This window comes from Mesoplodon mirus (assembly GCF_964341445.2).
Source record: "Mesoplodon mirus genome assembly, chromosome: 5".
NCBI lineage: Eukaryota > Metazoa > Chordata > Mammalia > Artiodactyla > Ziphiidae > Mesoplodon > Mesoplodon mirus.
The window spans coordinates 6,740,491-6,764,266 of record NC_138980.1 but is presented as its reverse complement, the minus strand read 5'-3'; the positions used below and the strand labels follow the sequence as shown (position 1 = coordinate 6,764,266).

The 23,776-nt window shown below is 43.6% G+C and overlaps 2 protein-coding genes across 2 annotated transcripts; both read right to left on the bottom strand.

The window, feature by feature from the left end:
- Nucleotides 1-887: 887 nt before the first annotated feature.
- On the bottom strand, nucleotides 888-3,681 carry LOC309804649 (ubiquitin carboxyl-terminal hydrolase 1-like). Its single transcript, XM_082622072.1, has one exon. The coding sequence runs from the start codon at nucleotides 3,549-3,551 to the stop codon at nucleotides 1,338-1,340; it is 2,214 nt and encodes a 737-aa protein (XP_082478198.1). The 5' UTR covers nucleotides 3,552-3,681; the 3' UTR covers nucleotides 888-1,337.
- Nucleotides 3,682-20,156: 16,475 nt separating this feature from the next.
- LOC309804590 (ubiquitin carboxyl-terminal hydrolase 1-like) lies at nucleotides 20,157-22,937 on the bottom strand. Its single transcript, XM_082622008.1, has one exon. The coding sequence runs from the start codon at nucleotides 22,805-22,807 to the stop codon at nucleotides 20,594-20,596; it is 2,214 nt and encodes a 737-aa protein (XP_082478134.1). The 5' UTR covers nucleotides 22,808-22,937; the 3' UTR covers nucleotides 20,157-20,593.
- Nucleotides 22,938-23,776: the final 839 nt, after the last annotated feature.

Genomic DNA, 23,776 nt, shown 5'->3' with positions numbered 1-23,776 from the left:
GTCACATAGGTGTGTCTGCCAGGACATAGGAGTGATAGCTGTGGGGACTTCATGGCTCAGCGTGGTCTCTTGGTCCTGTTCAAAAGTGCAGTACTAAGCAGATGACGCCTCAGAAGCTGGTGACATAAACATAACTGAGGCTGGGTGGGGAACAGGAGCCTCAGCTTTTGGAATTGTGAGCTCCACAATGGCAAATCAGAGGCTATAAATGCTCACCCGCTCAGATACAAATCAGGCCTGTTGACACAAGTGCAGAGCTTCAGGGACCCCTGAATTCCTGTTTTATGATTCTTCCAGCCATTGAGTTTGGGGGAGAACCTAATGCATTCTATCCTGAAATGACAAGGTGAATTGGCCAACATAGTTTATGGCCTTCTCTGAGCACAGGGCGAGGCCATGGGAGTCGGGTGGGCACTTGCAAAACTGACCCTTTAGAGAGGAGGCTACTTGGCTGGTGCCAAATGCAGAGCAGAGACCCGCAGAGTGGGTGCAGGGGTCTGCTGGTCTGTCAACTACAGCCAGTGGCACTTTTCCTAGTCATGCTTCAAATGACACTGTGATCCTCTGTTTTGTGCACTTTCAGATTCTTTCCCCAGGCCTATTTTGCTACGTTATTATAGCTTGGCGTCAAGTTCTATGGTAAAGCGTTTGTCTTCTTCCATGCGGTTCAACACCCCAGCCAATGATCTGTCTTTCTTACTTCCCTTGAGTCAAGCTCATGGTGACTCTTGGCTATCCAGGTTATAGAACTCTCCTTAGTAATATTTTAGCCAATATTTTCTGAGGGCTACTGAATGCCAGAAACTATACTAAGCATTTTCCATGCATTACTTCATTTAACAGCTGCAGCAAACCGCTGGTACAGCTGTTCATACACGTGCCTCTAATACAGCCCATCAAAGATCTGGCTTCATGACTTACACAAGTGAATGTACTGAAATGAGATTCTGCTTCTTAGCTGAAAAACCACAGAACCTATAAACATCATGTAGATAATTACTCCAAAATATGGAGATAAAAATACAAGCACTTTATTTGAAAAAGCAAACACAAAAGATAGGTGTAAATTCAAAGTGTTTAAATGCTTCCATTTTGAATAATTCAGTTAAGAACCTATACAAGTTTGTTCCCAGAAGCTAATGCATCAATCCCTAGTCTCCACTAAGGATAAAGGAATTCTAAAAATTAACATGGTTTTCAATAACTCAGATTTCACTATTTATATAGAAACCTAGAGAGACCCATAATATCCAATAGCTTCAAAAGATAAGCTAAAGACTTTTTGATGTAATCAATTTACCAATGTTTAATATACACACAAGGAAAATACACTCACTCTATAATTTCTTATAAAATAGCAAGTAAGGAGTAGATGTAGGAGATGTAGAAGGGGAAAGAGAATTCAAAAAGTCCTTCTCTTCAGTAACTTTCACTTGAGAATCATTAAAAAGCAACCACTTCCCCTCATACTCCTTTAAGCTTTGCACTGCATATGAAATTTTGTTTTCAAAATCACTCATGCTAATGCCTGTTTGGCCATTGGATTCCTTGTTTCTATCAGATTCATGGGTCCCATTAGTATTGTTAGTCTCAGAATTTCTATTTTCAGCAAACGCTGTACTGGCAACTTTATCAGGATGAGATGCTTTGTTGTATAACTCATAACCTGCTTGAGTCTTTTGTCCTCTGAGAAGTCCAAGAGTGTCTACATTTTTTTTGTTCAAAACTTTACTTGGCTGGGTATTTCCACTGACTCTAATCGACACTTCTTCATCGTCATAGTTTTTGACCACACCCCTTGCTTCCTCCTCATTCAGTGGTTCTGGCTTACCTACTTCACACATTTGGTCGATCACAAAATTTTCCTCATCTAGTTCTAAACTGTTAAGGTCAGTGACTTTCACAGAAGCAGTATAATGCCCGCTACTAATTGTAATGCCACTATGCATCACAACTGCAAATAATCCATAGCTGTCATTGGTTGGCTTTGTGCTCCATTCTTCTAGTGACAGTTTAAGAGGTATCAGTAAAGGAGTGTTGATCTTGGAAAGTCCACCACCATAACAATCAAACTCGAAGCCACTAGCAGCAAAGCACTTCAAATGAATAGTTAGAACTTCAGGCATTGCGTCAAACAAAAGACTTCGTTCAGCTTCCGTATAATGATGGCAATTTTCACAGAAATATTTATTTTCTCCTACAATCCTCTCCACTGAAGCAAACTGGGAAATTGCCCATCTCAGGGTCTTCATGTCTGGTTTTGGCTCTGAAGAACTTTCAGGACTCTCCTCTGCTTTGGAAAGCTCATCTTCTTGCACTGGTACGATGACGTCTTGAAACTCTTCTCTTCTTTCTGTTAAACTTTCACATTCTAAGCAACGAGTCCTTATTACCAGCTGACCTTGAAATAGTTTCTCCACCAGCTCAAAACCAATTGGCTCTGCACCTTTGTTGATGGGCTTAACTTCCTTAACAGGCATAACATTCTTCCCTGGAGATTCAAGTCCACAACCATCAGCTGTATTATCATTCTCATACTTCCCCATGTCCTCTTCAAGACCACATTCATTTTCTTTAGGTTGTCCTTTGGATTCTTGGTTTGTTGTTATTTTACCCAGACTAAGGGATTTAGAAATAATGCTGGGTTGCTTAGCTGTAGACTTGAACCAGTTTCTCTTAACTCTTGATTTCTTTTGTGAGGGTCTTGCACTCTCATTTTCAGAAATGTACTTGGGGATGATTTTAGCAGGAATATCTGATGAATCAACTGTAGCTTTTCTTTTTGATCTGGTTTGTCTCTGGTTTGCTTTCAAAGACTGGTGGTCCTTAGAGACTTTAACGTTTTTCTTCATGTTACCAAGTTCAGTGTCACTCTTTCTTTTCCCATGTACTTTTGGCAGTTTTTCTTTATAGTCTTCAGAATGCCTCATACTGTCCATCTCCATGCTGTTATGACCACTCATTTCCTCTTTCGGATGTTTTTCTTCTACCTTAGTAGATAACTCTGCCACATTTTTTACTCCTTTTTTTAGGAGTTGGCATGTTTCTTGAATGTGTCCCAAAATACACTGTAATACTTCCTGTGCATCATGCTGTAGATATCCTCCATACATAGGGTTGAGTTTCCTGAGTGTGTTAAGTAGTCGCCTTGGCTGAGTAGCAAGTTTACGAGTATATTTCTCTGGATGTAAGAGAAAACTAGCCTGAAGCTGTTCGACTGAAAGGATCAAGGAATGTAAGCTGCATATTAGTTCAAAACTTACTGAAGAATCTCCTTTGCAGTTTCCCTTAGCTTTTTGACTGGCTTCATCTTTTAGGGCTTCTTTCTTCCTTGAAATACTATTAAATAAGTGCTTCACTCCAGATTTAAAACCAGGACAAAAATATAATACCTGAAGTATACTATTAAGATAACAAGTATTGCCGAGATTATTCAGTCCCACAAACGGTAACAAGTTTTTTCTCTTCTCACGGTTGACACGTGAGGACTGTGCTGCAGGAATAACTTGATCAATTTCAGATCCTCTGTATTCAGAAGTTTTTTTCTTCATTTCCTTGAGAATCTGTGAAATCCAAGGCTCTCTTGGTTTCCTTTTTCTGAAAAAACTTCAAGGGACGTCTGGTTTTTTTTGAGGGACTACCTCTTGAAAGCCTATTACTTTCACGAGGTATGACACGGGGCATTTTCTCTTCAAATCCCAAGGAGTTGAGGAGAATTCATTTATACAGGGACCCTGTAATCACCAAGCATATGTAGAATATAACATTTGCCCAGGGGCCGTCTCTTCTGCTATACCATTTCTTGCTCCTGGCTGTCCTTATCACTGGGGGTTGTGACATCACCAATGTTTCTCCCGTAACTATGGTCATGGCCCAGAGCGAGGTCCGCGGCGGTGACGCCGACAAGTCTAACCGGGCTGAGGGCGGGGGCGACAGGTGAGCCCCTGCCCCGAGCCTGCGGGGGCCCGCGACCCACGGAAAAGCTGGCCGGATCGCCCTCCCCGCAGGGGAGTGCCCATTCGCTCTCAAGAGCGGGAACCCGGGCTGCGGCTCGGTCCTGCCTGGGCGCCGGCACCGACTACATCCCCGAAGCGGCGCCCGCCCCCGTCCCCGCCCCCGTCCCCGTCCCCGCCCCAGGACGGCAAGGAGCGCCAGAAGCGGCTCCGCTCGCCCGGCGCCCGAACCGCTGGGGTCTTCCCCACGACGCCGCCGACGGGAACTTGGCGCATTTTCCTCAGTCTCAGGACTCGTGTGTTTTAGCCTCCGCCCGCGCCAGCGCTGCGATTGGAGGTGGCGTCCTACGAAAGTGCCGGTTCTAGTCTCCAGGCTGCAGAGACGCGAAAGGCTAGAGCCACCTCACGCCCGCCACTAGCCCTCCTGGCACGCACGGGCTCCGGAACCAGCCGGAGCGGTAGTTGCCCCAAGCTGGTAACGGGTTCTGCAGTTTCAAACAGCGCAGGCAACGTCACGGGCAGCTCGCCCTAAGTATCATTCTTCAAGAAAATGTGTAACAGCCCACTAGGGGCGGTCCCATTATCAAATCCACCAGGAAAGAGGATTCTTCTCTGGTCCTCAGGGGCAGACAAGTTGAATGGACAGGCAGAGACTTTTTGTTTCATTCAGGATGCATCACCACTGAACTGGGATGGTGACAGATAATTCCCCATCCCACCTCAACTCCGTAGGTAAAGTGCTCTCCTGTCTAAATATGTTAAATCAGCACACACATTCACTGCGGAGGATCCAGGTTACCAATGGCTCTTTTTAGTTGAGCAAATGGCTTAAAAGCACTAACCATCAGTGGAATTCAAGCTAGTTAAAAGGCAGAGTCAATTAAGAATCTTTCACGTGGGCAATAAAACAGATAGGCACAATTATTACATTAATCAGTGGTGCTCTAGGCCAGTACTTTCCAACTTCAATTGCACATGAATCACCTGGGGGTCTCTTAAACTGCAGAGTCTGGTTTAGTTTGGGGCAGGGCCTGAAGTTTTGCATTTCTGACAAGCTTTCGGGTGATGCTGAAGAGGCTGGTCCATGTGAACTTGGTGTCTCAAATTCCTTGTCACTGGGAAATGATCTGACACACACTTCAGTAGGATTTGGGCGTCAATGGTTTGGACAAAAGATAACTAGGAGAATTGCTCTGAAATACTAATTGGAAGAATTCATTTCTGATTCTTTGGCTTTGGTAAATGTTCCATCTACCAAAATAAATGGCACAGACTTATTTTCAGGTGTCAAATCTCTAGTGCCCATCTTGGAACCCCTTTAAAGAAGAGATTTTACTAAGCCGGGGGCGGTGGAAGAAGGATGGATTGGGAGTTTGGGATTAGCAGATGCAAACTATTATATACAGAATTGATAAACAACAAGGTCCTACTGTATAGCACAGGGAATTAGATTCAATATTCTTTGATAAGCCATAATGGAAAAGACTATGAAAAAAGAATGTATATATGTGTAGAACTGACTCATTTTGCTGTACAGCATAAATTAAAATAATATTGTAAATTAACTATACTTCAATTCATAATTTTTTTCAAAAGAAGTGATTTCAGGTGTCAAAAATGTCCCCAAAGAGAAAACTGTACAATTTAATTCTCTAATGAAGTCCTCTTGCCTGTTCTGCAGACCTCGGCATAATCCTAATTTTGTATTCCTTCCTTTTCTGTCCTTTTCCCAGCAATGGGATGTAGGAATAAATATTTCAAGAACAGGTCAATAACGGTGTGAAAGTAAAGATGGCCCATCATGATAAAAGTTCCAATTGAAAAAAAAAAAAAAAACCCCGAAACCTGACTTGGTCCAAGTTGCATTCTGGGAAATGGATTTTGAAACTAACTCTTTGGCAACCTTGAGAATGATGTGCTGTGTCACAGGGGAAAGATCCTTTTGAGAAGCTCTCTCATGTTTATAATTTCCTCTGAACCTAGACAGGAAAGGCAAGGACGAGCTGTCTAAGCCATGAGGATGGTCAGCCTCTCGGTCATTCCTCACCTGTTGAGGTCACTTGTGTTCCACACAATGTAGATTAATGTGTTCAAGTTTCCATATGAAGGTGAAAAATTATTGTGCCCCAAATGGTTCTGAGGTTAAATGAGTTTGGAAAGCTCAGGGTTAAAGAAAGTTTAACTGGCCTCCTTCCTCTAGGTCTTCTCCGAGACCTTAAAATGTTCATGGACGTTGGAACCTCCAAGAGGGGTCCACAGGACTCCGGCCTCCTAATCAGATTTGACCACAGACCTTGTTTTTTAAGAACTATCTCTTGAGATAAGGGTTTGGCAGACTCCACCTTGAGAAGTGCTGATCTAGAGGAGCTGGGACAAAGTTTGTCTTACTGACTCTGGATGAACAGGACACAGCCGTGAGAATGGTTGTGGGTATATGGTGTGGGGTTGGGAGTTTCTAGAAATCTCTGAGGTTAGTAAAAACCCCCTTTGGGCAAAATCAAAGTCTCATAGCCAATAGGAATAACAAGCTAAAAAAAGTCATTAATACTAATTATTTAAGGTATTAAATTGAGAAACAAACCACATTTGCAGGTGTCCAAAATCTTCTCTGAGACAAGTGGTGAATTTTGCCTTTTCTGTACCTTAGGGTTTTCATCTGTCTAATGGAGTAGTGATGTCCCCCTCACAGGATGGTCATGAGGACAAAGGACAATATGGGCAAAACATGTAAGACTCCTGTAGATGGTGGCTTTATTCCCATGATTATGATGAGTGTTTTTTGGAGGTAACACCTTCCCTTTATTACACAGGTTTCTGATGAACTAGTGGTAGGTTCCTATTAAGATCATCCGGGAGAACATTTAAAAAATATGCATGCCCAGACCACTACTCAGTCCCCATGAATCATAATTGGGTGATGATAGTGGGGAAGGATGCGTGTATACATGAAAAAGTTTCTCCCCGTGATGGTTATGATACATCCAAAACACCTTCAGTGCGTTTAAGGCGAATTTCTAACTTGTGATCCCACCTCTCCTGTAGTAGTCCTGGGATGTGGTCCTTGGCATAAACGGTTTCTGTGGTTAAATAAGTAGAGATCTTATATACTAGTACCACCCTCCCCCTCCCTTCCCCTTTAGTAAAGTATCTGAGAAGTTCTGCAGTCCACACTGTTGGAAAACTTGTAACCTATTGCCTTCTGATCTCACATGACAGTGCAGCATGTATTTTTCTTGCAACTCTCGTCAACATCTTTGTTCAGCACATTTGAGAAATATTATATAGAGAGTTAGTCAGAAGAGAATTCTGTCCATATTCAGAAATCTTTCTGCACTGAAGACATAAGGGAGAGGCAAGGTCGCAAAGAGCAGCTAAAATTCCTCCTCCCCAGGGAGCTGGCTAGGCCTGCTTTTATTCTTCCTGCTGCTTGTTACTTACATGTGGAAAGAATATTGAAAACGATAAATGTGTGTTTTCAAGTAAGCAATTCTGGGTAAAGTCTGGGTGAGAGTCAAAGGACCAGGGAGATGAGCTACTGCAAACCTTAAGTGCTGAGACTGGACAAAGTTGGCTTTGAATCCTGGTTCCAGTACTTCCCAGCTTAGTGACCTTGGGCAAGTTACTTCACGTTTCTGTGCCTCACTTACCTTATATGTATATAAGAGCTTTAAAAAAGGGCATTATTATTAGTACTATTTATCCCTGTTCTTATAGAACTGGAAAAGCACACTTAAGCAAAGTGAGGGGGAGAATCAAGAAGTGAAATAGAATAGAGAATTCTGGAAACTTTCAAAATCAGATAAATCTTGTTCCCTTTACAAGTGAATTTATTTATTTTGGTAAATCATGACACCAAGTACCCTATTAGAATTTAGGGTTAGAGTTTGAGAGATGTGATTAACTTGAATTAGCTGGTTTATAGCAGTGGAGCGTGAATGACCCTTTCATCCAGCTCTTCATTCTAGTCAAATCCCAAACTATCAGACCAATTAATATACAAGAAACAGCTTGGGAGCCACTGCCAGTGGCAAAAAAGAGAAGGGACTGGGTGAACCTCAACAGTGCCGAAATAACTACCTGAGAAAGAGTAAACGACTTAGAGTTACGGTGAGGATGTTGGGATGGGCCAGCTGAAGGGTAGATTTACAAACGCACACACGTTCTGCTGCTCCTGGAACTTAAAACAACAGCAACAACAACAACAAAAACGGGGGCTTCCCTGGTGGCGCAGTGGTTAAGAATCCGCCTGCCAATGCAGGGGACACAGGTTCGAGCCCTGGTCCGGGAAGGTCCCACATGCCACGGAGCAGCTAAGCCCGTGCGCCAAAACTACTGAGCCTGCACTCTAGAGCCTGCGTGCCACAACTGCTGAGCCCACACACCACAACTGCTGAGCCTGCAAGCCACAACTGAGTCCGTGCGCCACAGCTATTGAAGCTCAAGTGCCTAGAGCCCGTGCTGCACAACAAGAGAAGCCCCCACTCACCACAGCTAGAGAAAGCCTGTGCACAGCAATGAAGACCCAACACAGCCAAAAATAAATAAATGAATAAATAAATAAATCAATTAACACAACAACAAAAACCAAAACCCGGTAGAATAGAATAGAAAGTTTCAGAGTCCTTTGCATGTAGTATGACTGAGGTGGCAGTCTTACACACTCACACACATACCCACATGTGCATGTGGCTAGGTGTGTGTGTGCAATATGTATTTCTTATCGTGACTTGTGGTTAAAAAAGCTTGAAAACCTTTGCTCTAGAGGGCAGCCCACAGGGCCCTGAGCCAAGAAATAGATTATTTTGTGTCTAGGATGGCGCTGTGAGCTTACCCAGATCCCGCCCTACATTTTTGTAAACACTGGGATGATTGGGTGAGTGTGACAAGGACAAGCAAAGGAGAGGAAACTCAGACGCCAAGCCCCAGGGCAGTGATTGACTCAACAGAGCCTGGACACCAATGGGAGGACCGAGCCACTATCACAACCACAAAGCAAGGTGACGGCGCGGTGGTCGTGGTGGTTTCCATTCCCACTGTAGGAACTGTAGCCGAGGTAGCAGCCATAGACCGTTTACTGTGTATCTGCAATGCAGCAAACCCTCTAGTTTGTTCTCTACGTTCCTTATCTCACTTGAATCACACAGCACAACTTTGGGAGAGCCATTCTTAGTATTCCCATTGTAAGGATGAGAGAACAGAGTTCAGTCATAGAAAAGCGATTTTATGAGAACTGTTCATCTGGGGCTTTGAGAGAGGCAAAGTGAGGTATGATGAGTGGCCTTCTCTTGAGAAGTTTCTGTCTAGATAACGAAACGTTAGCTCATGAGCATCTCTGAGGAATGAACCACTTGCCTTCCTTCTTCTAAATCCCCCGATTCATTCGTTTTCTCCCTAGCCACAGGCTGTCAGGATGAAGAGGAGTGATAGAATTTTATTCTTTTCCATGCATAGAGCAAGGTACCAGATGGGAAGTCAACACTTTCAAGGGGAATTTTAATGGAAAACTGGAATATCACACCCAGTTTTGATCAGTCAACGCATATTGCCTATGAACGCCATTGATATTTACTGCCAACTATTTACTGGTCTCTTACTTACTATGTGCCTAGCTTCATGCTAAGTAATTCATGTACATATTATTTTATAATCGAGCAGGACCTTATGGGGCCTTTTTGGGGCTGACCTCTCCCCCATATTCCTTGCTTTAGTTCCTTTCTGAAGTACCTAGATAATAGTATCTGATGCACATTTCCTGAGTTGTTTGACAGACATGAAAACCCCCATCAAATGGAAGATATTAACTATTTGATGACCATGAGCACATAGCCCCAAGACCTAATGGCGCCTGTGGATTGATAAACCCTGTGACACCACCCTGTTCCCTTACCATCAACCAATCAGAGAATTGTGCACGAGGAGATCACGTACCCTGTGACCCCGCCCTCCCTTAGCTGGCCTTTAAAAATGTTTTCCTGAAACCCATCAGGGAGTTCAGTCTTTTTGAGCACTAGCTGTCCCAGACTATTTGTATGGAGCCTTACAATAAATGCTGCGTTTTCCTTCACTACGACCCAGTGTCAGTAGACTGGCTTTACCGCACGTGGGCAAAAGCAGAACCAAGTTTGGCTCAGTAACAATGCAGTCTTCAGAAACACCCTATGGAGAGGGTACTATTTTTGTGCCCATTTTCCAGATGAGGGAATGAAGGTGTGAGAGGGTAATAACTTGCCTTAGGTGAGACAGCTAATAAATGGTGGGGTTGGGCTTTGGGTTCAGCTCTGCCAGACTCTAGAGCCTGGGCTCTTCACCACCAAACAGTCATGATTCCTCCATGATATCCAGGGTATCACACACGTAAAGTGGGGATTAAATTAAAATGTTGATGATCACTCCCTGTCCTTAAAGAGGTTTCAGTACTGTTGAGAAGGTAAGACCTACACAAATGGAAAAATAGTTAATGATACCTTGCTGCTTTTATGCTGCGGTCAAAGGAGTACTAGAAAGCATTCATGGAAGGAGAAATTGCTGAAGCTGAGCTGGGCAGGATGAGCCAGGATTGGAGAAGCACAGAAAAATGGGTTGGTCTTGAGTCATTGAGCAGATACTAGACTCCTCGGTTTAGAGCAGAAAGCAGAGTTTCTTCAGTTGAATGGAGGGGGTCCCCATTTAAGGATTCTGAGGCCTTCAGCAAGTTCTTTACCTTTCCCAAGCCTCAGTTTCCCCATCCATGAGAAGGGGATGATATCCATCTCAGAGAGTTGGTGGGAAGATTAAGTGTACCTAAGTGCCTGGGAAAAGGAGGCATCTACTACATTCTCCTCTACACAACAGATTAAATAAAGTTTGCCAGTAGGACTGGCTGGCATCTTCCCTTCGCCATTCCAGTTGAAGATCTTAGAAAGAGCCCTACCTGCTGTGTGAAGCCCTTTACAACACGCCTCTGTTTGAGGTTTGTCTCTCCATCCAAGTTGGAAGTTTCCAGATGACAGATCCCACTGGGGTCCGAGGAAAAGAGGAGGAGTGTGTCGGCTGGGATGGTCTCATTGCATTGCATTTGGATGAAGTCCCCCACTTGCACGTCCTTCCAGCACTTCTGCGTGGAGCTCTGCTCTTTTCTGGGGTTGGAGAAAGACAGGGGCAGAGTGAATGTTAAAGCTCTCCAGAGCATGAATGAGTGAACGGAAAAGGTCCCCCTGCACCTAACATCCTCCAGGCAGCCTGTCACAGGACTGCTCTGTATTCTACCTCGCCCCAAATGACCACTATCATCGTCTCTAGAAAAGCGAAGCATGATCTATAGAATCCCACTAGTAAAGAGCCCTCCTTCTGACCATGTAGACTTTTGATTGACTGTCGGCTATTGACTGGTTGCTGTGCTCAGCCCTTGCTTTCTAGCAGGAGAAAAAATTTAAAGGATAAGGTGACTATATAGTCATATTAACATAGTATTCTTAATATACATCACTTCCTAGAATACCCAGTTATCGCTGTAGAAAGCAGGGTCACAAAAGAATGGAGTATAGGAAAGACTGCTTCTGGTTGTGGGTGGAGAGCGGCAGTGGGAAAGGTGAGAATATAGACCATTGTCTAGGAAGATCTGGAGTGGTGCTGAAATAGGAAGCAGGGAATTAGGAAGATGGCACCAGGAACTTTGATAGGATGGGCCCCACAGTGACCACAGGATCAGAGGGCTAAAGAAATCTGAGAAAATGATGTACTTTCTCTTCCTATCCAATTTATCAAGCTTGGGTAATAACAGGGGCAGCAACAATCGTGAATTTAACATTTCTACCGTGCCAAGCACTAGAATGAATTAATGAATTAATTCATTAATAAATGAATTAATAATTCATTTTAATGAATTATTAATTAATTAATTCATTAATAAATTCATTAATAAATGAATTAATACTTCATTTACTTGCATAATAACTCATTGGAGGAGACGTTATACCCATCTCATAACGAGGAACTTGAGGGTTCAAGAGAAATTTCTCAGGGCCTTACAAAAACAGAGCTGGACCCCAAGTTTGGGTGCAACCTGACACAAAACCCAGTTTTCACTGCTTGAATATCCTGCCTCCTGGAAATCATTCCCCTCTTTCCTCTCCAGTGGAATGGCAGCATCAGCTTTATAGCCCTGGCAGAAGGACTCGCTACTCCCCAAGGGGATACATTCCATTTCTAAGAGCCCTCAGTTTACGAAATTCTTCCTTCTGATTAGCCAAATGTTGAACTAATTCTGCTCTCCCAGGCAATCAGATTTACTCCATCTTCTACCATAAAAATATATATATATATATATATTTTTAAATGAATTTATTTTATTTTTGGCTGTGTTGGGTCTTTGTTGCCGCACGTGGGCTTTTCTCTACTTGTGGCAGGCAGGGGCTACTCTTCGTTGCGGTGCGCGGGCTTCTCACTGTGGTGGCTTCTCTTGTTGCGGAGCACGGGCTCTAGGTGCCCGGGCTTCAGTAGCTGTGGCTCATGGGCTCTAGAGCGCAGGCTCAGTAGCTGTGGCGCACGGGCTGAGTTGCTTCCAGGCATGTAGGATCTTCGCGGAGCAGGGCTCGAACCAGTGTCTCCTGCACTGGCAGACGGATTCTTAATCACTGCGCCACACAGGGAAGCCCTAAAAAAATACTTGAAAGTGTTCATCAAGTGTCTTTTGAAGCCTTTTGGACTTGCCAAGTCAAATTTAACTTTCCAAGTGCCCTCAATTAACCCGTGTGACACAGCTTCAAGGTCTGTCTTAGAGGAGAGGGCTCTTCTGACTAAGGCTGTGTTTGGAAATGTTCCTCTTAAACTGTGGGATCTGGGACCAAACCAATATTCCACACGTGGTCTTTTAAACTAAGTCCAGCTGGCTTGCAGCTGGATGCCTCTGAGCCCATCCAGGCCTGGAGAAGCAGGCTCTCTTTTGCTCTTTGTCTCCACTGATGCTCCAGCCTCTCTGGACATGTTACTGCTTCTGTTTTTGTTGGAATCTGAGCTGCCCTGGGCATGACAAGACCACTGTTCCACAGAGAAAGAGACGTGACAAATTTCACTTTTCTCCTCTGAGTTCGTAAAAGTCCTTGAGGAGGATAAGCGTTTGACGCCTTCCTCCTTTCTAGAGAACCCCAAGCAAGCCCTCCTAAGACCCCATTTTCCTTGTCAAAAAGATCCTTGCAAAGGACTCGCCCAGTTTCCTGAAATACATGCACATCCATCTGGAAGACTTTTGGAAGGCCAACCAAGGGAAGATGGGATCAGAGTCTATAAAATAATCAGGGATTACAATTAGGGAGCAGTCTTGTAACTGTAAAGACCCACAGAGTTCTGTGTCAGTGCCCATGCTCTAGGGAGCCCAGTGCAGCAGCCACTGGTTAACCGTGGGCAGTATCACCCAAACGGGGACCACTTGTGAGCATTTTGTGGGCAGTGCATCTGTAGCATTTTAATAATAATTATTTTAATGGAAAAAGGATGCAACAGGTTTCTAAGCACTTTTTCATTCCCTCAGCTTATTTTAGAGCAGATTATCATCTGCTCTACCTTATTATTTTTATTTTTATTATTTTTTACCATGAAAAATAGAGACAGTCCCCCCAGATCTGTTTCTTGCTGTCATTTCAGAAAAACATTTACCTGTTGATTCAGGGAAGAATTGTTGTTTTTTCTTTAGAGCAGCCTTGGGAACACCTGTTAAATGTCCAAATATAAAGCTACTTAAAGAAATTGGAATGGCAGATACTCTCCATTGGAAAAGGAATCTTGTATGGTGAAGGAGGGAGGCTTTCTCTATTGCTTTTTTTTTTTTTCCTTTTTGAGAGGACACTTAAAAAAAAAGGATCCTTGAATATTACAGCAAAATTGCTCCAAGGAATAAAGGATTATCACTCAACTTGTCTTTACACTTCTGCCCTTTGACTTCTGCCCTATTGGGTAATGCCTTTGGGGATGGCCCACCATTGGTTACTTGCTGTAATCTCAGCAATCTGGCCGGTATTGAGATTAGATTCAGTGAGCACACCTTTGACTGTGAACAATATCCTGACTGCCAACACTTCCAGAGCACACTGGTTCAAACCAGAAGGTTTGCAAAAGCGAGTTGGGAACGCTACATACATAGACATACTGAAGGCGAGGCCAATGCACCTCCACCCGTGAACACTGATATTCATTCTTCTTCCTTCTAATAAAGGGCTCCACTGCATATTATGGGATGTGAGTTATTAATGGGATGGACGATGGATGTTATGCAGATGAACTTATGAAATATATGTGTGTGTATATTTGTGTGTGTGTGTGTGTGTGTGTGTATTTATGAGCAGTCACTTCTGTGAGTTTGGCTGGAGTGCTGACTTGTCAATTCCCATAATGATGATAGGTATCGCAAGGTCAATGGAACCACACAAGAAGCTATAAGTCAGACGGGTCTCTGTTTTCTTTCTATTATTCTTTGGGTCCCTGGGAGGTCCTGTCCAGTACTGCTGTCCTGTTAATAATCGCCTGTCTTTGCTTTAGATGTCATCTTCTCTTCCTTAGGATGACATGCAGTGGTGAAGGGACCCTCCCCAAAACAGAGATTGCCCATGTCCGGGTCGTGCTGCTCAAACAGAGGCACATACACCTCCAGGCACACATCTTGTCGTGTGTGTCCAGGAGCACTGAAGTTATGGGAACAACATGATTTTTGGGGTGTTCAAAATTTTTTGGGGGGGGACATAATGTAGTAATTTAGCTGGTACAAAATTTGAAGAATTTTATATTTATATTGACCCAAATGTAGTAATAGTATAGAATCAGAGACAGATTTTATAGGAATTTTGGAATAAGAAAAAGTGACTTCAGGGACATTTCCTTCTTGCACTGGGTTATTCTGTGCTGGTTTCCTGATCCTCTGGGGGCCCACTTTGTCTCCTCAACTGTGGAAAAGGCAAGGGTGCATAGCTCCAGGGTTGGGGCGTCCAGCCCGAGGAGGTGCTGAGTGGCTGAATCCAGCTGAGGCAGAAAAGCGGCGTGCTTCTGCGTTGAGGGATGCCCAGATGTGGCCACAGCTGGCTGGGAGCCACCTTCGGGAGTCATTCCTGGGTTAATCCAGCCCGTTCAGAACAGCTGCCCCGGGTGGACACATGCACACACTCCTGGTCATTTCCCTGCTCAGTGAGTCCACACCTGGGAACTGATTGCTATTTTAGTTTTGTGGCATGTTCACTGCTGCTTCAAAATAAGACAAATCGACGTGGCTGGGGACGAAGACTCCACCTGGCAGATTCTGCCTTGGGGAGAAATTAAGTGGTGCAGTGCTAAATGGCTTTCTGAGAGGAGATAGGGCTTATTAAGAGGTAAATAAACAGCAAGAGAGGTTTATAACCAACTGGATCCTGTGGGGAAGCAGGCGAAAGGGGGGGAATGGAGGAGGAGAAGGTGCTTCAGCTTCCATTTCTCAAATACTATGTGGGTTTTGTAAAAAGGGTTTCAAGGAACTAGAGTAGAGTGGATTTATCAGGAAGCTTAGTTGTCTGTGGGATTTCCCATTCAGTGTAAGATGATGAGCTGACCTGGGCTGTCCTTCAGGAAGCTGGAATGTCAGGCCCAGGATGGTCAGCATCACTACCCCAGGGTGAAAGGGGAAGCCAGTGAGAATGAGTGCAATCTAGGGATTAAGAGTGGGTTTGAATCTCAGCTTCAGCGCTTACTACCTGTGTGACTTGGGGAAGTTACTTAATCTTTCAGAGACTCTATTTCTTCAGTTGAAGGTGATTGGAAGGATTAGTGACATGACCCATGTAAGGGACTGAGATCTTGGTTTTGCACTTAGTAAGTACTTGATGAATACAAGCGTCTTTTATGATGTTGATGACAGTGAATGTTAATGCTATGGTGAGGGCTAACCACCACCGCCAGCCCCAGCATTTTCTTCTTCATGCTATTGGGATGCCTGCTTTATGTCTGTGATTACATTTCATGAATTGGGCTCAGGCACATAATGTGCAAACACAAGGAACTTAAAAAATCCAAACATTTTCCCCAAGTCCAGAAAAGAAGGACCCAAATTCAGCCTACTGAAGACTAAGGGCTCTGGGTGCTGGCTACTGGGCAAACTCCCAGAAAAATACATTGTTAAAATCAGGGCTGCCCATCAAGTTCTTTGTGGATGTTGACAGACTAGTTCTCAAGTTTATATAAAGAGGCTAAAGACCCACACTAGCCAACTCGATAATTGAAGGAGAGGATTGGCACTACCTATCCTCGAGACTTACTATAAAGTTACGGTAATCAAGACAGTGCGGTATTGGCAAAAGAAGAAACAAATAGATCAATGGAACAGAATAGATAGCCCAGAAATAGATTCACATAATTATAGTCAACTGACTTTTGACAAAGGAACAAAGGCAATACAACCGAGGAAAGATAATCTTATCGACAAATGGATGTCCACATGCCAAAAAAAAAAAAAAAAAAAAGAAGAATCCAGACACAGCCCTTACACTCTTGACAAAAATTAACTCAGAATGCATCACAGACCTAAATGTAACATGCAGAACTATAAAACTCCTAGAAGACAACATAGCAGGAAACCTAGATGACCTTAGGTATGGCGATGACCTTTTAGGTAAACACCATAGGCACTATTCATGAAAGAAGTAACTGAGAAGCTGGACTTCATTAAAATTAAAATTTTCTGTTCTGTGAAAGAATGGTAAGAGAATGAGAAGACGAGCCACCATCTGGGAGAAAATATGTGTTTTGCAAAAGACACATCTGATAAAGGGTCATTATTCAAAATGTAAAAAGAAAAAAACAAACTCAACACTCAACAAGAGAACAAACAACCCAATTAAAAATGGACAAAAGATCTGAATAGACATCTCACCAAAGAAGATATACAGATGTCAAATAAGCATGACAAGAGCTCCACATCCCATGTCATCAGAGAAATGCAAATTAAAATGAGATACCACAAAATACCTGTTTGAATGCCCCGACTCTTGACCACTCACACCACCAGTTGCTGGTGGGGAGGTAGAGCGAGAGGCACTCTCACATGCTGTTGGTAGGAATGCACAATGGTCCAGCCCCTTTGAAAGACAAGGTGGTGGTTTCTTATACAACTAAACGTATTCTTACTCTACGAGCTAGCAATCACATATCCTATTTACCTGAAGGAGTTGAAAACTTATGCCATGCAAAAACCCACACATGTATGTTTATGGCAGCTTTCTTCATAACTTCCAAAACTTGGAAGCATCCAGATGTCCTTCAGTAGGTGAATGAATGAACTATGGTACATGCAGACAATGAAATATTATTCATAGCTAGAAAGAAGTGAGCTATCAAGCCATGATCAGACATGGAGGGAACTTACATGCATATGGCTAAGTGAAAGAAGCCAATGTGAAAAGGCTACACACTGTATGATGTCAACTGTAAGACATTCTGGAAAAGGCAAAACTATGGAGACAGTAAAAATAACAGTGATGGCTAGGGGTTGGGAGGTGGGTAGGGATGAACAGATGGAGCACAGAGGATATTTAGGGAAGTGAAACTACTCTGTATGATACCGTCATGGTGGATACAGGTCGTTATACATTTGACCAAACCCATAGAATGTATAATACCTAGAGTGAGCCGTCTTGTAAACTATGGACTTTGGGTGACTATGATGTCTCAATGTTGGTTCATTAATTTCGACAAACGGACCACTTTGGTGAGGGATGTTGATAATGGAGGAAGTTGTGCGTGTGTGAGGGCAGAGGGTATATGGGAAATCTCTGTACCTTCCCCTCAGTTTTACTGTGAACCTAAAACAAGGCTGGAGGAAATTTGATAAATCTCCAGTTTGGGTGAGGAAACTGACCTGGCCAAGGTGTATAGCAACAAAACTTGGGTTGGAACCTCTATTCTTTCCATGGCTCCAAGAAGAGTCAAGCGTCCTGAAGCTGGTTCAGGAATACTTGAAATGCCCAACTGTCTTTGTCTTGACAGCGGTGTGCTCACGTAGAGACAATATCGTGGGGGTGGTTAAAAGCTCTGGAGTCATGTGAGCCTGACTAAAACCCAGAACTACTACTTACTTCTTACATACAAGGTAGTGTGACCCTGAACCCACTACTTGACTATATGAGCCTCAATTTATTCATCTACCAAATGGACAAATAAAATCTATTCTACAGGTTGAAGTGAGAGTTCAATAAGATAATACATGAAATGACCTTAGAGCAAATGGCATTTACTGCTGCTATTATTATCATTAGTTATTATTAGCTTGGAGCAAACAGGGTCACTGCTGTGGTGATAGGAGAACAGAATCTGTGTGGTTGTCTATTTTCATGAGCTGTCGTGAATGAGGGGTGGGCTTTGTGGTTGGAGGAGGAGCTTAGTAAGGGGGAAGGAACTGCAAAGGGAGGAAGGGTCCTGTGGCTTCTGTCCTGACCTGGTCCCACAAAATGGAAATGGAACAGCAGTTAGAGGTTTGGCGTTAAGTTAAAGTTACGCTAAAGACAGCGTGGGCCTGGGACAGAGGGCAGTGAGTGCAGCTGTGTCCCCGCACCCGCCTGTTTGCTACAGACCATGATGACAGGGGCTTTAGACTCAGGGCAGCTCCAGAAAGAAACAGCTGAGGCCAGAGGAGTGGGTAGGAGACCTGGACCCCTGGCTTGGATGGAAATACTGGGGGACATGAACATATTAACTATACTTGAGGATGCCCAGATATACCTGGGGAGGCCTGAGTATTAGGGCGGGAAGAATGAAGACCCAAATCAGCAGCTTGGGGCCTCTGTATTTATGTGAATTCATTAACACCCGGAGGCCTAATTGTTTCATGCGTCTTCTACTTTCAACTATGTAATAAGCTGGCTGAGAGCTGGGATGACCCTGAGTCTTATATTTCCGTACCTACACGGAGTCCGGTATGGTGTCTAGCACACAGGGGAGTGTTCAGTAAATATTCAGTAATTGATTCCTTGTCGATTTGTCTTGAACATGAGGCAGTAGAGGAGAAGCTTTTCCTAATCTTAAGTCATTTTGACATCTTTTTGTTATGGACGCACTAATGGAGACTTCCCCAAATGGCATCATAATAATATGATGTATGATATGATGAGATATGATGAGATGAGATGATATAATATAATGTATTTAATGTAATGTAATAGAATAAACTTATTTGTATTAAGTGCCTGTAATAAGCCCAGCATTTAACCAACGTTACCATTTAGCTGCCTAATAATGACACAACTTTTATTATTACTGTTATCTCAGTTTCATAGATGAGGAAACTTAAGCCCAGAAAGGTTATCTAACTTGTGTAAGGTCACATAGGTGTGTCTGCCAGGACATAGGAGTGATAGCTGTGGGGACTTCATGGCTCAGCGTGGTCTCTTGGTCCTGTTCAAAAGTGCAGTACTAAGCAGATGACGCCTCAGAAGCTGGTGACATAAACATAACTGAGGCTGGGTGGGGAACAGGAGCCTCAGCTTTTGGAATTGTGAGCTCCACAATGGCAAATCAGAGGCTATAAATGCTCACCCGCTCAGATACAAATCAGGCCTGTTGACACAAGTGCAGAGCTTCAGGGACCCCTGAATTCCTGTTTTATGATTCTTCCAGCCATTGAGTTTGGGGGAGAACCTAATGCATTCTATCCTGAAATGACAAGCTGAATTGGCCAACATAGTTTATGGCCTTCTCTGAGCACAGGGCGAGGCCATGGGAGTCGGGTGGGCACTTGCAAAACTGACCCTTTAGAGAGGAGGCTACTTGGCTGGTGCCAAATGCAGAGCAGAGACCCGCAGAGTGGGTGCAGGGGTCTGCTGGTCTGTCAACTACAGCCAGTGGCACTTTTCCTAGTCATGCTTCAAATGACACTGTGATCCTCTGTTTTGTGCACTTTCAGATTCTTTCCCCAGGCCTATTTTGCTACGTTATTATAGCTTGGCGTCAAGTTCTATGGTAAAGCGTTTGTCTTCTTCCATGCGGTTCAACACCCCAGCCAATGATCTGTCTTTCTTACTTCCCTTGAGTCAAGCTCATGGTGACTCTTGGCTATCAAGGTTATAGAACTCTCCTTAGTAATATTTTAGCCAATATTTTCTGAGGGCTACTGAATGCCAGAAACTATACTAAGCATTTTCCATGCATTACTTCATTTAACAGCTGCAGCAAACCGCTGGTACAGCTGTTCATACACGTGCCTCTAATACAGCCCATCAAAGATCTGGCTTCATGACTTACACAAGTGAATGTACTGAAATGAGATTCTGCTTCTTAGCTGAAAAACCACAGAACCTATAAACATCATGTAGATAATTACTCCAAAATATGGAGATAAAAATACAAGCACTTTATTTGAAAAAGCAAACACAAAAGATAGGTGTAAATTCAAAGTGTTTAAATGCTTCCATTTTGAATAATTCAGTTAAGAACCTATACAAGTTTGTTCCCAGAAGCTAATGCATCAATCCCTAGTCTCCACTAAGGATAAAGGAATTCTAAAAATTAACATGGTTTTCAATAACTCAGATTTCACTATTTATATAGAAACCTAGAGAGACCCATAATATCCAATAGCTTCAAAAGATAAGCTAAAGACTTTTTGATGTAATCAATTTACCAATGTTTAATATACACACAAGGAAAATACACTCACTCTATAATTTCTTATAAAATAGCAAGTAAGGAGTAGATGTAGGAGATGTAGAAGGGGAAAGAGAATTCAAAAAGTCCTTCTCTTCAGTAACTTTCACTTGAGAATCATTAAAAAGCAACCACTTCCCCTCATACTCCTTTAAGCTTTGCACTGCATATGAAATTTTGTTTTCAAAATCACTCATGCTAATGCCTGTTTGGCCATTGGATTCCTTGTTTCTATCAGATTCATGGGTCCCATTAGTATTGTTAGTCTCAGAATTTCTATTTTCAGCAAACGCTGTACTGGCAACTTTATCAGGATGAGATGCTTTGTTGTATAACTCATAACCTGCTTGAGTCTTTTGTCCTCTGAGAAGTCCAAGAGTGTCTACATTTTTTTTGTTCAAAACTTTACTTGGCTGGGTATTTCCACTGACTCTAATCGACACTTCTTCATCGTCATAGTTTTTGACCACACCCCTTGCTTCCTCCTCATTCAGTGGTTCTGGCTTACCTACTTCACACATTTGGTCGATCACAAAATTTTCCTCATCTAGTTCTAAACTGTTAAGGTCAGTGACTTTCACAAAAGCAGTATAATGCCCGCTACTAATTGTAATGCCACTATGCATCACAACTGCAAATAATCCATAGCTGTCATTGGTTGGCTTTGTGCTCCATTCTTCTAGTGACAGTTTAAGAGGTATCAGTAAAGGAGTGTTGATCTTGGAAAGTCCACCACCATAACAATCAAACTCGAAGCCACTAGCAGCAAAGCACTTCAAATGAATAGTTAGAACTTCAGGCATTGCGTCAAACAAAAGACTTCGTTCAGCTTCCGTATAATGATGGCAATTTTCACAGAAATATTTATTTTCTCCTACAATCCTCTCCACTGAAGCAAACTGGGAAATTGCCCATCTCAGGGTCTTCATGTCTGGTTTTGGCTCTGAAGAACTTTCAGGACTCTCCTCTGCTTTGGAAAGCTCATCTTCTTGCACTGGTACGATGACGTCTTGAAACTCTTCTCTTCTTTCTGTTAAACTTTCACATTCTAAGCAACGAGTCCTTATTACCAGCTGACCTTGAAATAGTTTCTCCACCAGCTCAAAACCAATTGGCTCTGCACCTTTGTTGATGGGCTTAACTTCCTTAACAGGCATAACATTCTTCCCTGGAGATTCAAGTCCACAACCATCAGCTGTATTATCATTCTCATACTTCCCCATGTCCTCTTCAAGACCACATTCATTTTCTTTAGGTTGTCCTTTGGATTCTTGGTTTGTTGTTATTTTACCCAGACTAAGGGATTTAGAAATAATGCTGGGTTGCTTAGCTGTAGACTTGAACCAGTTTCTCTTAACTCTTGATTTCTTTTGTGAGGGTCTTGCACTCTCATTTTCAGAAATGTACTTGGGGATGATTTTAGCAGGAATATCTGATGAATCAACTGTAGCTTTTCTTTTTGATCTGGTTTGTCTCTGGTTTGCTTTCAAAGACTGGTGGTCCTTAGAGACTTTAACGTTTTTCTTCATGTTACCAAGTTCAGTGTCACTCTTTCTTTTCCCATGTACTTTTGGCAGTTTTTCTTTATAGTCTTCAGAATGCCTCATACTGTCCATCTCCATGCTGTTATGACCACTCATTTCCTCTTTCGGATGTTTTTCTTCTACCTTAGTAGATAACTCTGCCACATTTTTTACTCCTTTTTTTAGGAGTTGGCATGTTTCTTGAATGTGTCCCAAAATACACTGTAATACTTCCTGTGCATCATGCTGTAGATATCCTCCATACATAGGGTTGAGTTTCCTGAGTGTGTTAAGTAGTCGCCTTGGCTGAGTAGCAAGTTTACGAGTATATTTCTCTGGATGTAAGAGAAAACTAGCCTGAAGCTGTTCGACTGAAAGGATCAAGGAATGTAAGCTGCATATTAGTTCAAAACTTACTGAAGAATCTCCTTTGCAGTTTCCCTTAGCTTTTTGACTGGCTTCATCTTTTAGGGCTTCTTTCTTCCTTGAAATACTATTAAATAAGTGCTTCACTCCAGATTTAAAACCAGGACAAAAATATAATACCTGAAGTATACTATTAAGATAACAAGTATTGCCGAGATTATTCAGTCCCACAAACGGTAACAAGTTTTTTCTCTTCTCACGGTTGACACGTGAGGACTGTGCTGCAGGAATAACTTGATCAATTTCAGATCCTCTGTATTCAGAAGTTTTTTTCTTCATTTCCTTGAGAATCTGTGAAATCCAAGGCTCTCTTGGTTTCCTTTTTCTGAAAAAACTTCAAGGGACGTCTGGTTTTTTTTGAGGGACTACCTCTTGAAAGCCTATTACTTTCACGAGGTATGACACGGGGCATTTTCTCTTCAAATCCCAAGGAGTTGAGGAGAATTCATTTATACAGGGACCCTGTAATCACCAAGCATATGTAGAATATAACATTTGCCCAGGGGCCGTCTCTTCTGCTATACCATTTCTTGCTCCTGGCTGTCCTTATCACTGGGGGTTGTGACATCACCAATGTTTCTCCCGTAACTATGGTCATGGCCCAGAGCGAGGTCCGCGGCGGTGACGCCGACAAGTCTAACCGGGCTGAGGGCGGGGGCGACAGGTGAGCCCCTGCCCCGAGCCTGCGGGGGCCCGCGACCCACGGAAAAGCTGGCCGGATCGCCCTCCCCGCAGGGGAGTGCCCATTCGCTCTCAAGAGCGGGAACCCGGGCTGCGGCTCGGTCCTGCCTGGGCGCCGGCACCGACTACATCCCCGAAGCGGCGCCCGCCCCCGTCCCCGCCCCCGTCCCCGTCCCCGCCCCAGGACGGCAAGGAGCGCCAGAAGCGGCTCCGCTCGCCCGGCGCCCGAACCGCTGGGGTCTTCCCCACGACGCCGCCGACGGGAACTTGGCGCATTTTCCTCAGTCTCAGGACTCGTGTGTTTTAGCCTCCGCCCGCGCCAGCGCTGCGATTGGAGGTGGCGTCCTACGAAAGTGCCGGTTCTAGTCTCCAGGCTGCAGAGACGCGAAAGGCTAGAGCCACCTCACGCCCGCCACTAGCCCTCCTGGCACGCACGGGCTCCGGAACCAGCCGGAGCGGTAGTTGCCCCAAGCTGGTAACGGGTTCTGCAGTTTCAAACAGCGCAGGCAACGTCACGGGCAGCTCGCCCTAAGTATCATTCTTCAAGAAAATGTGTAACAGCCCACT